Here is a 15706-nt window from a genome sequence, read left to right on the forward strand (position 1 = left end):
CAATATCCAATTTAAAGGGCCAGCGATTGACTAAAATGAATTGCCCTTTCTCCAGACCGCAATGGCCCACTTGTTCAGAATTAGCTGTCTGGTCCTGTTCATCCTGTGGTTGTCACTTTGTTTGTGCCGTGGCTCTGTCTTTATCTCTGTGTTGTTGAATGTTTTGTGAGGGATTTTTCTATTTGTTTAACTACCACAATGATGTGAAAAGGCAAATTCAGGCTCGTCCATCAGTTAAGGATGAGACCTGCATGCTGTTAAACTTCTTCATTGTTTACAGCATTCATGAACACTGTTTGTCTGCAGATGACATCTGTTTTAACTGAGATGCAGTGATAATTCGAAAGGACTATTACAGTGTGCTGTTACAAAATAGTAATGAGAACGGTAAAGAGAACTTGAGCAGATTAAGACAATGAAATTTCAGTAATGGTGCATTTGTTCCTCAACAGCAGCTAAACCTGCGATAGAAAAAGAATTGAAGATTCAAATAATTATTGATAAACGGAAATATGCTGTTTCAATTTGCGTTCTTCCGTACTTACACTTGCTATTTTGAGTGCATAAGTATCAAGTATCTAAATTGAGACACAGTTGTCAAAGCTTCAATGGGAAAACACGCTTTAACTGTAACTGTATTCTTAATGGTGCTGCCCTCTTTCCTTATGTTTTAAATGTGCATCCTTTTGACTCTACTTGTTCTACGTTGATCCAGAGCCAGTGATAAGAAACGCAACCTAGTCCAGCAAAAGGCAGAGGCTCAGCGACGGCTCTATGGACACGGCTCCATGAAGAAACTCTCGGCTGCCTCCTCAGACTGGGAGAAACAACGTCACACGCTGGAGCGTAGGAGAGAAGAGCTGGTAAGTCACGAGCAGCTTATTAAACGATAGCATTAGCTTTAAACCTCTCTGAAAAGATTTGCTGAGCTAGGCTGTACTTGACTTTTATGCATTTACACATATTCCGTCCTGCGATCGGCCTCGTAAAAACACAATTCTCTCAGTTGGCAACTGACCAACGTCTGTGGAGCATCTGGGATGCTATAATCACTTGCACAAGGTGGTGCATCTTGACTAAGGTCAATGGAGTTAAAAGTAAAACTCATTCATTTCCCCACACAGACTTTCACAACCAATCTGGGAACTGAAACAGTGGCTGTGCAGGCATACTTCCTGAGCTTTTTAGGCCACACCAACATGAGCACAAACGGTGGTTCGGCTTAAGCAATTCAGGAGCAGGTGCTCATCAGAGATGTGTTCAGAGACATTTAGTAAACACGTCGATCAGTTAGTAAAAAAAATAAATTAGAAATTCTTATTTTGTAGGAGGTGTTCACTTCAGTAAACAACCCAACAATACATGCGTGTTTGTGGCATGAACCTTTCTCAGGATCAGAAACGATAAGAAAAGCCTGAGCAGAAACTTTCACTTACCTCTTACTTAATGTCAAAGTTTTCTGAGACAAGCATACCATTTAATTAGTTTCTCTTTGAAATGAAGGAGTCGGGGGAGCTTTTTTGAGAAAAGTGGCAGCTACTAGTACTTTAGGCCTCCCGCGCTCTTTGATTAGCCTTTTGATCAGCCACGGCAGTAATCAGTAGGAATAAGGAAAGGTGGCGCACAGGCACTATTTTAAAAAGAGGACTACCTCATGGTTGAGTGCTGTTATGGCTGAAGTGCAAGACTGGGATCAGGTCTGTTAAAGGCACATATCGCTCAGAGCTCAATGATACTGCATTACCCGTATTGAAGTCAGTCCCTCCTCTCTGCTTTATGCTAAATTGGCCGACTGAGCTACACAATTATACCTTCCTTACATATCAATTGGAGAATAGATGGAAAAATGCCTCTTAATTATGAGGTATTGTTGGGTACTTTTTTCTCCTTTTTATTACTTTATTCTTTCTTTATCCCAAATAGAAGGTAAGTGGAGGTTACAGTGACTTTCACCTGAGAGATTAAGTCATTTTCCTTCGGGTTTTCTCCTATTTCTAGAAAGAGCGACTGGCACAGGTCCGCAAGCAGATCTCTAGGGAGGAGCATGAAAAGCAACATCTGGGGAACTACAGGTAAGGGAGAGGCAAACAGCCTCCCTCCAGGAACTCCACCCACTATACCGGTACCGATACATTTATGGGGTCATCTGCATTGCGCTACGCTCTCAGGAGAAAAAAAGAATGCTGCTGCAGAGAGAACAAACACAAGAGAACACCCAATATTTTGAGAACGCTAGGGGGAAGAATTAAGACAGAGGGAATATGTAAAAGTGAAAGGAAATCAGAGGTAGTGTGTTATGTGTAGGTCCCAACTGTTACTCCTCTATTCACACTGTTTTCAGGGTTTCAGAAATTCAAATGGGCATGTATACTTTGCCTGCCTACTGCAAGCCATTCTCCACCTCCACTTTCCACCACACTTCTACTCTTTTCTCCTCTAACTCCAGCTGGGACTTTAGAAAACATTGAGCGTGTCCATTCTTAACAGTCACCTCACAGATGGAGCACATCCATCTTAGAGCATGACTCAGCAACACGAAGTTCTGATATGCCGCTTATCCCTTCCAAAATAGTTAACCCTCGTCACTCCCTCAGTTTCTCTTCCGACCTTTATCTCTTTATCCAACATGTACACGCGTGCAACTTTTCAAGTTCTCGATTTTCTTTCTCTCTCTCTGTCCCAGACACACACGCCTACACAATTGGCTCACACACACACACACACACACACTTGCCCTTCTCGCTGTCTGCCCAAGTGTAAGTGACTTCTTGACTCATCACTTGACTGAATGGATAGTCAGAATACTGATCCCAGCCTGCATGAAGTGCTGTCACCTCCTTCTTCTTTTCAGACACGCAGCCAGACAGTCAATCAGACAGGCTGAGGTCTGTCTGGAGCACCCCTAATAAAAACCTCTTAGCATTCAAATGGTGTCCCAGCGCTGCACTGGAGTCTGATTAACACACTGCTTCTCATTAGATGAGTTTGGGTAATGAACTTACTTACATTCTGCTATTAGATGAAACTTACATCAGTTACAGACAAGCCAGGACCCCATGGCATCAGAAGGAAACCCAGCTGGTTGATGCTATTGTTGATGTTCATTTAACATCATTTACACAGTTGGAATAGGGAGGCTTGAGAGACACCGCTGACCGAAAACAAAGATAGATTTAAACTGATGTAAATGGAATATGACTTCTTTTATGTCTATAGCCCAGTTGGGATGAACATGAACATTTTAGATAAAAAATACTGCAGGGTCACCCTCAAATAAAATGTCCTTATGTTCAGAGATGGAGGGTGCCAAAAAGAGGGAGCAGTTAACACCCACTATTACAGTTGTTTCAGTCAAGTGATTTATGTTGCTCATTGAGGATTGAAAAGTTCTGGCTCTTTTCATATATACTATGATTTAAATACAGTTTATCCCCCTGTTATGAAGAGACTTTTTTTTCCACATTTCTCAGATAGTCCCTCAAGAGGAAGAAAATAATCTGGTCCATGTACCTTAAAGGTGGTTAAAAAGTGTGGCAGTGACAAAATCTCATATATATACAATAGTGCCAAGGGAAGGTAATAAAGTGATAAGTTCATCTCAGGTTTCTCTACATTCAGGAGTTGCTTGATTTGAACTACATTAACGAAAGTAATGCATAGAATTGGGTCAACTTCTCAACAATATGGAAATCATGTACCCAGAACAGCTTCTCTGCAAAAAGTTGTTAAATGGCAGATGGGGTGCAGTAAAAGTTTTAATGGTGAATTCGTGCAATGTTAAACTTTACTTGGCATTGCACTTCCACTAAAATGTACAACTGCCAATATTTGTGACTAGCTTAATCTGTATTTAAAAGATAGAGTAGAAAATGTCATGGTGCTGTATAAACTTTACAGTCCACTTTATGTATTTGTGTTTAAAAAAACTCCCTCTAACTTAAATACGCTGTTGATTCAAACGCCCAAATCAGGAGGAGTCTGGCTCTAAATGTCTGCAAAGGCGCCAAACTATGTCCTTGCTTTTACACTCCACACTGGCCAGTGCTTATTAAAACTCTGCCATTGTTTTGATTTGATGGCTAAAGCGATGACATGGGGAGAGTTTTCAGATGTACTATGAGGAAAACCAGCCAGAGGTTTATACATTTTCCAAATCCCTTCAGGCCTAAGATAAACACTGAGCATTGTTAAAACTAAGCAGAGTTATGAAGGTGTGTATTGAAGTGCACATCACGATGAGTGTGTGTACTGTATGTGTGTGAAACAGTTGTGCATTAATGCATTACTCAATGTGAAAAGACTGGTGTGAAGTTTGCACAGTTTCTTGCCTCAAGGTCACCATTAATACTTCTTCACCTTTCTTTTGTCCCTCCATCATTTCACACCTCTTATTGAAATACTTATAATTCTCCCCGCCTGCGTTTCCCCTCCTGCTTGCTATCTTTTTGTCCATCTACCACGCTCACCTGCTGTGCCTCGACCTCTCTTCGCCTCACTCCATCCACTCCTCCCTCTTCTTTCATCAATCTCTCCCTCTCCTAAACTTTGTATTCCTTTTCTATTTCTTTCTTGCTCCTTTCCTTCATATTTCTGTCTCTCAAACAACCTACTTCCTCCACTCTTTTATTACCCGTCTTTTTATCCGTCATGGCTCCCTCCCTCCCAATTCTGTCACCACTCCTCCTCTCACCTCATATCCCTCTTTCTCTGAACCCCAATCCCCCTCGTCTCCTTCTTTCTCTCCACCCCATCACTCCCACCCTCTCCTTTGTGAACCCAACCTCTGTTTTCTCTATTTCATCATTTCTTCTCTCACCCTTCTCATCCCCTTTCTCGCTGCACTGATGACCCTCCTTCTTTGCCTTTTCTTTCTCCCTCTTTCCCCACTTCTCCCTCATTCTCCTTGCTTTTCTCTCTCTGTCTCTGCGGCCTACAGACGTATTTACCCCCCAGATGACAAGCTGCTGTTGGAGAAGTATGAAAGCCTACTCTCGGCCGCCTTTCAGACCTTCCTCGCCGGGCGAGCTGCCTCACTTCAAAAGGAAATGAATAATCCTCTGAAACGAATGAAGGCACGTACGTCAGTGGCAGACTGTCAGACGCACACACACGCAAACATCATATAAACCTGCATAGACCCACACACAAACATATACACACAATATGCAGACACTTGTGGAGAAGCACATTCTAAAGAAAAGAAACACACATGCATTTCTATTAAGATTCTGCCCACAGAGACAAGAAAGGATGCGCAAATAATGCGGAAAGTGTGCCGCAGTCCTTCAGATTTGTTAGAACGTCTGACAGTACGTCCTTCTTCTCTATCTGCCTCGGTTTCCCGCTGTCATTCAGTCACTTTCTCCACAGATATTTATTGTGCTGTGAACATGGGCTTTTAAACGCAAATCAAATCCCACAAAACAATGTAATTTTGGTTTCTTTACCGTCAGACACTCTTGAGTTTCCCTTGTCTTCTTTCTCTATCCTCCTGTCAAAGTTAGCTGTGAAAAGGCTTCAAGGTTGATTTCAGTAGTTGTCCATATCCTGAGTGCATTTTCCTACATGTTGTTTATTCATTAAGATTCACACATTTAAACATATATATGAGAACAAACTAATACATGCACATGTTTGCATTGGGGTAGAAGTATTTGTATGCATGTAAATGCCTCTTTGGTCCAGAACAGATGTAGTTTCAGCTAAACCTTGAAAGTAAAGAAATGAAGGGACTTTGCAAATGAGAGAAGTTGATTTCCATTCCACACAACTTTAGCAGAGCGAGGGGGAGTATGGAGTGAAATCTCAAAATGGTCTACATTGATCAACAAATTAAAAATAAGATTTACAAATGTGTACAAAGATTTGTGCATAATTTGGGGCATTCACAAATGTGTGTTTCAATCCACACACAAATTCCAAGCATAAAAAGTTCATATCATATGAAAAGTAACGTTATAGACTCCTCAATTTGTAATATTTGAACTCTAGTTTACCAAACACGAGATCAGGTAAACTGTAAATCTGTATGTAATATTTACATTTGCTTGTGGAGTTTTGATACTATTCTCCAGCTCAACACAGATCTACAAAACGCATGCTCAATCAATTAAACAAAGACACAGAGGAAGGCATTGTGGGATAATACAACACATGGAGGGAAGATGCATTGATGAGTAGTAAAGATACAGATGAACCAAAAAAACATACTTCTTTTTACAACAAAATAATAATAGTGAATACTGAATATGGATTCTTTATTTTTTTATAGTCGTATCGACGTTACAAATTCATATCAAAGCACTGGGAGGAGATGTAATATGCAACTATTGCAACTTTTATAGAAACAACCCCACCTTAACAGCAACTAGCCCCTCAAAGTCAGAGAATCTCTGCAGATAATTTTTATAGAGACGTCAATCAAAGATCAGGCGGACTGGTACAACAGGCCGAGGTAAGTTTAATTAAGTCAACACAAAGAGATGTGGCTCTTGTTCAAAGTAGGAAAGGAGAGCGATAACAAGAACAAAGGACGCTCGAGAATTTGCTATCTAATAACATGATCATGAGTGACAACTGGACTGCCCTTATTAATGGACAGAGTGGGAGATACTAATCTTGGCAATTTTTGGAAAATAAAGGGTGTTTCTGAATTTGAATATGATTTTCAGCAGACCAGGGAAGAATAAAACTTGATTTGAGGTACTTTTCTTGACAGACTTCAGATGGGGTTGTTGCTCCTCAGCTTTGCTTTTTGTGTAGTCATTGTTGTTGATTTCAGTGCCCACAGATAGTGGAGACAGAGTTTAGCTAATTTATAGCCTACATGATTTGCACTTAGTTTGAGTGCGATTGTTGCCAATTCAAGTTGTTCAAGTACCAGTCGTTGTTTTGCCTTTATCATTTATCTGCTTACAAAGCAAGACATCCTCTAACGTGTTAGGAAATTAGCTATCCAATGTTTGCATTAGTGTCAAACTTATACTAACGAATCTTCGCCTAAATATAACCGTTTTGAACTTTGTAGATAAACCTCTCCTTCTTAAGGTTTCTACCTTAACAATTTATGATTGTGTGATAAACCAAAGCCTTTAACTATGTGCACCAGTCACAGTGCTTTGGCCTACAACCCTGGTGGGATCAATAATCCGTCATAACCTGACATGCGTGTTTGGATAGTTTTTCCTGGGGCCAGAGGTCATTTGTCAACATATCGGTCAAGTCTGACGGACATTGTACCCGCAAGACTCATGTTTGATGCGTTTGTGGTTTCACAGGGCCATGAATTGAAAAATGTCATGGATTGTCACACTATCAAAGAAAATAAAACGTGTGTTGCTATCCTAGCGAAAACATGCACTGCGGAGCTTGGCTTCATTGCTGTGCTACAGACAGCACACCACCCACTGGTGACACTGGTCTCTACAGGGTTTGCATCACTCTTCTCCCCACTTTCATTACTGTTAGGTTGACAGGTATGCATCAAATTGTTTCTGTTGTTAGCTATCTGTGTTTTCCCGCCCGCTCAGCTGATGTATTCCCATTCTTTCATTTTTCTCACATGGACACTGAAAATAAAACATAAAAATGCACTCTGCCAATATAATAAAATATCAGAAGTACACAAACTGCAAGTGTTGTGTGGGAGCACTTCACACTCAGAGGTGTGAATCTTCACTGGCCTCACAATAGGATTTGATTACGATTCACCTGCACGTATCAAAGGGTTCTTAAAGCATCTCAATATATTGCATCCTCAACATTCTATATTAATGCAGATGGCTACTTTTCTGTCAATTAATAAAGGCAGTGAGAAAAATCAGAATGACTTTTTTAGTAAATGCTTCAAAAATCAGTCTACAACTGTCTATAATGTAAAAAGCTGCATGACCCACCTGTGTGACCCACCTGTAGTGCATTACTAGTGTGTTGTAATGTACATACGGTTTTCACATAGCAGCTCTAAGACTCTTCCTGAACGCCTATGGCATTCTACACTGCATGAATTAGCCTAGCAGAATTTAGTTAGTAAGTTAGTATGTTACTTTGTCTTACTCAAAGTTGACTTAGTTTAGGGCAGAACAACACTGCAGTTCAATTTCTGCCTGCATACACATTTTTTTCGGCCTCACATTGTTGAAACAGAGCAGCTAATATCGGTGGAGACAGCAACAAGTTAGCGGACTGCCGAGTGTGTCTCTCAGCTCCGTGCACACAAAGCTTCGCTCTCGGTAAAATACAGAGGTCAAAGGAGAGGAGAGAAAGAGGACAGAGGAGAGACTCAAGCGTGTCAGTAAATGACAGCAAAATGCAGTAAAGGCTGTCACTGAGCTGAAATGAAATCAAATACCCCCGCTGCGGACAGCTCAAAATTGACTTCCAGTAGTTGATAGCGAAGAGGAAAATAGGATGAAAACATGAGCTGCATATGGGCGGCTGATTCATTTACACGTCAGGCAGAATTAACAACACATCATTGAGGCTAAATACCTGAACCCAGGACCAGCAAGTACAGCCCGTTGTCGCTCCCAAATCATCAAATACGGAATCTTGGTCAGTGGCCCTTCACATTAAAGAATGACACTCCATGTGACCGAATTTATGGCAGGAGTAAAGGAAGAAGTCAGATGACGTGGTATAAAGAGCGACGGAGGAGGACGTGGTGTAGATACGTATCCTAGCCTACTTAACAAAGTAGCAAACATAATTACTTTAACCCAGACCACAATCTTTACCTAAACCTAACCATGTAGTTTTAATTCCTAAATATATAGTATCATCCAATGTACTGCATTTGATCCTGCAGTTCCAGTCCAACCAGTGCCACCTACAGGCAAGAACAGTTATTGTAGCAGTTTCGAGCTGCCACCTGTATACATGAAATGATACTCGAAACTGTATTTTTACAGCTGCTGTTTGTTATGTAAGAATCTTTAAAAAATCTGAACATATTTTCGACTCAACAGTGAGAGTAGAAGAGTCTCTGCAAAGCGTATCCTCCATGCTTTGAAGAACAAATGAGAGGGTTTTTTTTTTTTTTATTTGTCTAAAAGAATAATCCCAATTTTACCTAAAAGTTTTCTTCTGGCTCAGGGGTATGTTTTTTATTTGAAGATGGAGGAAGTAAATCCCTTACCACGATGAGACGTCATCTGTCAAACAGGCAAGAAATATGAAGTTAGAGAATGTCATGGTAGAAGCTGCCAGCAATAGAGAAAAATTACTGTTTATTAATAAAAATGGATACAAATACAAAAGCTCTCTGGACAGGACTACCCACTTGGTCATGCGGTGCCAAAGAAATACTTTGTTTGGACAATACAGTTTACGTATACAGAGATTGTTGGCGATAGCAAAGTACTGTAACGGGCACCTACATATTATATGGGCTAACACACACAGAGGGTCTAAAAAATTGAATTTGTAAAGTGATCATTCAATTTCATAATCTATGAAAGTTAGGAAACACTTATCAGTGACTGTACAGCCAGTGATTGCTGAATAAGAGCTCTCCTCAATCATTTGATGTAGACTCCCTGGGTTATAAAATAGTTTTACTAAAGTGAAAGTACGTAACTTTCAGTTACTGTGTAATGTTGTGATTTTCTTCCATGCTGTAAAACATCAAAACCTCCATGTAATCTGCTTTGGAGCAGTTTAACAAGGTAATAGGCCTCCAGTGATTTTTAAACCACGGTGGACGAGGAAGCTTTCGCCGCGTGAAAGGTTATTGAGTTTATTGAAGTAAAAATGCCTCTAGTTTTAATTAGTCAATTCCCGCTTGTTACATGCATACAATGTCTTTTCAAAACAAACCTAATAAATTATGAAATACTTCAAAATCAACATAAATACCCCCAACTAACAGTATTGAAATGTTGACTCTCCTTTTTATGTTTTCTTCATTTCTTTTTCTGAACAGCTTAAAATATGAAGAATTAACACCTCTATATCTGACACTATATCTCAACTGTCTGATCAGACTGCGACCCAACCCTGTTCAGGCTGACTCATTTACAAGTTCACACCATTACGCACGTAAACTAAAAAAAACTAAAAAAAGCTAAAAAAAAATGTATCCGAGCCCATGGATGTGTATTTAATACTTCCAGACGTGGAAGTATGCCACTGTACACATATGTACACACACACACAGATGTTCGTGCACAAACACACCAACACAAAGAGCCAGAGCACTGCGACCTTTTCAAGAACCTCAGAAAGCTGCTTGATGGCTAATCTGAGAGAAAACAATCACTTTTCAACTGTATTTGAGCGTTGAGTGGGAGCTTTTGATGTCCCGATCCGTGAAGCAACATTAATCACCTTTGCTTGTATTTCAGCTACGGCCAAATGGCCAAGGCCCCAGCATTCTGGCCGTGACGCTGCCTTTTTCCAAATTCACCCTCTAAGTGCTGCCAAATAGCAATGCATGTGCAGCCAGGGCCTTTTTTCTAACCCCCAGATAAGGTGCACATGCCTGTTAAGTCAAACTTTTTCAACCCTCCCTCTTTTTTGATAATTAAAGTTTCTTAATTCCTCACAACTCATTTTGACTTCAAAGTAATTAGTTATAGAACATCAAAGAATTTAGATTATCAGTGTATTATCCAGATTTAACTACCTTGTTAGTATTTGCTGATGCTTGATATTCTACAGGAAGTTCTTCATGTAACATAAATCATAACCTTTGGCGTATTCTCATCCACCTTGTGTTTTCGGTGTGTGTTGTGTAGGAGGAGGACATCTTGGATCTGCTGGAGCAATGCGAGCTGGACGACGAGAAGCTGATGGGCAAATCCTCCAGGCAACGAGGCCCTAAGGTGGGTGAGAGTGAGAGAGAGGTAGGGAGACACAGACACCAAGAGGGAGGAGGGAGAATAAGGGCCACATGCCTCAAGGGAACTACGAAAAAGTGCAAAGGAGAGTGTCAGAGCGAGAGAAAGAGAGAGGGACGGGGTAGGCAGGTAGGCAGATGCCTGAAGCTAACGCCCACAGAAAGCATATAGGACGTCATTCTTAAAAATAAAGAGGGGGGTCGCGGGTTAGGTGAGAAAGAAAAGAATCAGAAAAAAGGCCCAAAGAAAAGATCCAACTCCCCTAGGGGACAGCTGTCAGGCTCTCGCGCTCTCAATGTGCTATCTTTCTTTCTGTCCATCTCCCTCTCTTTCCCTCTCTCCCTCTGTCACATACACCTCTACGCCCCCTCGATTTCCCACGACAGCACATTACTCCCTCCATCACCTTGCTTCACTCCCCTCCCTTCACCTCTTCATCCCTATTCTCTCTCTCTCTCTTTCTCTGCACATCTACATCTATCCCTCACTCGAGGGCTAAATTGGCTGGAACACTCAAAGAGTGTGTTAGGGACTCGACAGCGCAGCATTAGAGAGGCCTTAGCTGGAATGAGGACTTGTTCAGACACAATCACTGTTGTCCAAATTAATTTGGACCCCGTCAGTTTCGATGTTGCCGAGTGTGCTGAGAGAGACATTGAGAGCGGGGGGAAAGAAAGAGCTGTGACGGATAGATTCGCTCCTTGGGGTGTAGCGCTCGCAAGCCATCTGGTGAAACCGAACCAGCGAGTGTGCGAAAGCTTGAAGAGAGGAGTGAAGCAAAGGGATTAGAGGGAGGATTTTGAGGGAAGGAATGGTCGCTAAGGTTTGCTTTTGCTGAGGAAATGTTCAGACGCGGAGGACAAGTGGTAGAGAGCGAGGAAGGCAGGAAGGGAATTGGTGAAAGGAGGGAGAGCTAGCAAGTGCCTCAAAGTTTTCCTTCTCCTCTTATTTAGTTATTTCTAATATTGGCTTTTTGAGTCCTACTTTTGTAATTATGATATTCACCGTATAACATTTGTTTCTCGCGGTGTCCTCAGGTGACCATTTAGCTTGAATATACCCAATCGCTCTCACTCCGTCATCCAAAGTTTCTCTCCGTCTGTCTCCTCTTCTGTTCAGTGTCTGGCTTTCTCTTGCTCGCTTGTGTTTATCCACTGTGTTCCTGTCTCCTTTTCTCCCTCCAATCGTATGTTCATTGTCCTTTTCTCTCTCTCTCTTTCTCCCTGTGCTCATTTCCGTTCTCCCCGTCTATTCAATGCCTCATCTCTGCTCCAATACTCGGATTCACCTTATACTCCTCTTTATTTCTCTCCCCATCAATCTGATGTTCCCATCTTCCCTTTTATTCTCCTCTCATGTATTTAATCTCTCTGTCTCGGTCCTCCTCTATCAGTCACCCGCACAGCTATCCAGCGGTGACTGTGTAAGCCCTGTGATCACTTCCTGCCCATTAATTTGGGTGGCCTGACAGCACTGCCCGAGCTAACCGTTGAATAACAGATGTACAAATGCTTTATTAATGCTATCAGTATGTCCCCTTCCAGGATGTGAAATAGACAAGGCTCAACTTAATGAACTCCTGACTAAAAAAAAAAATGTGTTTGCGTTTTAGGGCGAAGTAGATCATCATTTCACATGTGCAGAAGTCAGCCACTTGTGCTTGACTGAGATTAAAAGTTTTGGTTTTCATCAAGACGCAACCAGAGTTTCAGAATGAAAGGCTAAGTAGACTTACAGTTTCTTGTTGTATCATGTACACAGTCAGTCATGCAAAACATTTAATATATAAAGAAACTTCTACTTTGAATTTAACTTTCACATATCGACCAATCAGGTCAAATTTGTTTAAGGTGCCACTCATACTGACAGCCGGGCTTAAAAAGGAGTGCATGTGTAATTGTGCATCTGTGCATAATGAGCCTGCAAGCAAATATACACTCGTGTGGGCACGTGGGCTAGCCGAGTCACCAGCAGGTCTCCCAGTGACAGATGGTAATGGACTGAGGGTGAGGAGAGGCTCAGGGAGGCTGACAACATCTCAATGTATTTATGTACAAGTGTGTGTGTGTGTGTGTGTGTTTGTTTACTGTTGTACGTATGTCCTTGTGAGAGGTTGTTTGAGTTTTAGACTTTGGAAGGAAGACATTTGTCCCAAAGGAGGTACTTTTGGATGGTGTAAGGCTGGGAAGTGAATGCAGTCACATGAGTGTGTGTGGGTCTGTGAGAGAGAGAGGAAGGTCATATATGAATTATCATGTCAGTTTCATCTGTGTATGTGTGCACAAATGAATATATCGACCTATGTGTACTTCTTTTGAATATATGTGTATTTGCCTTACGTGTCTGTATCTGTGTTTGTCCCTGCCAGCCCATGACCGCCATGCCAGAATGCAGTCAGACACCAAGACGTCAACGACCGGACTACCTGGCTGACTTCACCAGCGGCAGCAGCGCCGATAACTCCTGCTCCTCCTCAGACGAAGAAGAGGAGGAGGAGAGGAAAGCAGAAGGAGGAGGAGGCGGAGAGAAGAGGGAGAAGAAAGTTTCCTACGACCTCGCGGAGAGCAAGGAGAAGAACTTGGCTGAGCGCTCAGGTAAAGCGGCAGGATGGATAAAGTGTCTAAGAATGGCTTCATTAGGACGCCAGAGCGTCGGGGTTTGACAGGGCCGTTGTTTCCTGCAATCTTTCTTTCTTGCTTTGTTTGCTTTCTTATTTACTTTTTTTTTTTTTTTTTACAGCGGTTAACTTAATTGCTAAAAAATTGCTGTTTTAGCATTTGCGTCTCTATTTCGATCCTATCTGACTATAGCAGAGAACAAAGTGCAGACGGGAGCGATAGCGAGTGTGAATGTTTATAATGATGCTATCAGGAAATTGGATAGTATTCATAGTTGTACAGAACACATTTCCATATACATGCGCATGCACAGACACTTTTTTAAAATACATATGCTGAGAGTTTTGCTTTGATCAGTACCTTCAGCTCTCACAGGCACATACTCTCCAGCAGCAGCATGGGGCAGGTCGTGATGGTGTGAGCCAGTAGGGGGGACAGTATGGATGTTTATCAGCCCACCAGTATTTATGTTCCTATTTGATGTGATAAAATGGTAGAAGGTCCTTGGAATTTTAATTAAAGTGTAAGCAGGGTGATCATAGTCTCCGAATCGTGAAAAGTGGCTCTTTGTTGCAGAGTTTTTAAGTTAAGGAGGTTCTCAGCTTTACACACTAGCTGGACACGCACACATATAATGAAGCACTGAAAAGCACTCGAGGGAAGAAAAGCACCATAAACAGTGCAGGTACACTGAATAGAAGGTGAAGGCAGAGAAGAAGGAGTTTGATTGAAAGAAAAAGGGAGGGAAAAAAATACCGCTTTCGTTGTTTACCTTGAAAACACCTTGAGTTTAATGCTGAAATATTCCGGGTTTTATAGTGAGACCGATAAGTCTCAAGCATTCCCACCAATTCGCATAAGTCACAAAGATCAACTCACTTTCAGCTCTCTGAAGTGAGAAAGAGGGCGTCTTTCACTGCATACTATGTGCCAACCTTGGAAAGAAGAAATTCTCTGGTTGCATTGTGGGCGGACGGTAGATAGATCGAAATAGAAAGAACCCTTGCTTGATGAGCTCATTCTATTTGTCACAAAAAAAGGGACAAAGCCATCTAAAAGCCTAACTTTTGGATCTTTGTGTGTGTGTGTGTGTGTGCGCTTGTGCAGAGAGAGAGAGAGAGAGAGACAGAAACCCTTCCAAGCCCTACTCCATACCAAACCACCAAAGGGTTGATGGACTAAGCCCCATAATACTTTCATTTGGCAAAATATCCAAACCTCGGACAGTTTAGCAGCCCCACACACGCACACACACACACACACACACACACACACATATAATCACTTGCGTGCAAACTTGATGTCAGACAGACAGAAACTGCACAAATAGACAACACACACTAATACACTGGCTGGTAGACAATCTGGAGGAGTTTCAAGGGTGACGGAGAGAGTTAGTGTGGGTATTCAGCTTTATTTCCTGTGTTTTTCTACTGTGTGTGTCTGAGAGAGAGCTGCTCTTTAATCCATCCCCAAACCAGACAAGACTACTGTTTAGTTTCTGGTTTCCACTACACATGCTGCGGTTGTTAATAACACACACGCACACACACTGGGCCACTGAGGCAGCGTGCCAGAGCGCCGCGGCAATGGGAGTTTTAAAGCCACACTTCATCTCCAAAGCCACCAGGCAACGGATGGAAAGCAGAGAGGAGAGCTTGACAGTGACTGGGGCACTGAGACAGGATCAGGGAAGAAAAGAAATTGAAATGTGACAGTGAGTCAGTGTTCCTCCCCCCCTCCCTCTCCCTCTCTTCTGTTTCTCTGCAGGTCGCATGCACTGGAAACCTCCAATCAAGTCACTCAAAACCAGCCCTGCTCCCTCTGCTTCTCCAACACTTTCTGGACCAATCAGACGCTCCATCTCCTGCCCGCGCTCCATCGCCTCCCTCTCATCGCCCAATGAGGTGCGGGCGTTGTCCTCCAGGCCTTCTCCCACAGTTCCCATGGCCACTCCCCTCGTCAGGCCGAGCTCCGCCACGCTGCGCTCTCACTCGCTGAGCCGGAGCGGCTCCGCCCACCGCGTGCCTCACAGCAACAGCCTGGGGACCATCCACTCCAACATAGTAAGATACTCGACAGTCACACAAAGTAGAATTCACCTCTTTGCAATTCAGAATGTGTCAGATAAGTTGTCAGTCACAGAAAACTATATGAAATTCATTTTCGAATAGTCAAGCTGTCATTTTGCTCAACGTGGCAATCCTCTGCTGAGCCACTACTTCAAGTGGGTTAAAGTAAACAATCGAG

The 15706-nt window shown here is 42.3% G+C and overlaps 1 protein-coding gene across 2 annotated transcripts in view; it reads left to right on the top strand.

The window, feature by feature from the left end:
• Positions 1-15706, top strand: part of ttll7 (tubulin tyrosine ligase-like family, member 7) — a 59796-nt gene that overhangs the window by 26598 nt on the left and 17492 nt on the right. For both annotated transcript variants that reach the window (XM_076088620.1, XM_076088621.1), the window contains exons 10-15: positions 716-863; positions 1999-2072; positions 4937-5072; positions 10737-10823; positions 13207-13432; positions 15227-15522. In XM_076088620.1, the coding sequence (XP_075944735.1) occupies positions 716-863; positions 1999-2072; positions 4937-5072; positions 10737-10823; positions 13207-13432; positions 15227-15522 (967 nt within the window). The remainder of the gene's footprint in view (positions 1-715; positions 864-1998; positions 2073-4936; positions 5073-10736; positions 10824-13206; positions 13433-15226; positions 15523-15706) is intronic.

This window comes from Anarhichas minor, unplaced genomic scaffold (assembly GCF_050575085.1).
Source record: "Anarhichas minor isolate MPS153535 unplaced genomic scaffold, ASM5057508v1 ptg000010l, whole genome shotgun sequence".
Taxonomy (NCBI): domain Eukaryota; kingdom Metazoa; phylum Chordata; class Actinopteri; order Perciformes; family Anarhichadidae; genus Anarhichas; species Anarhichas minor.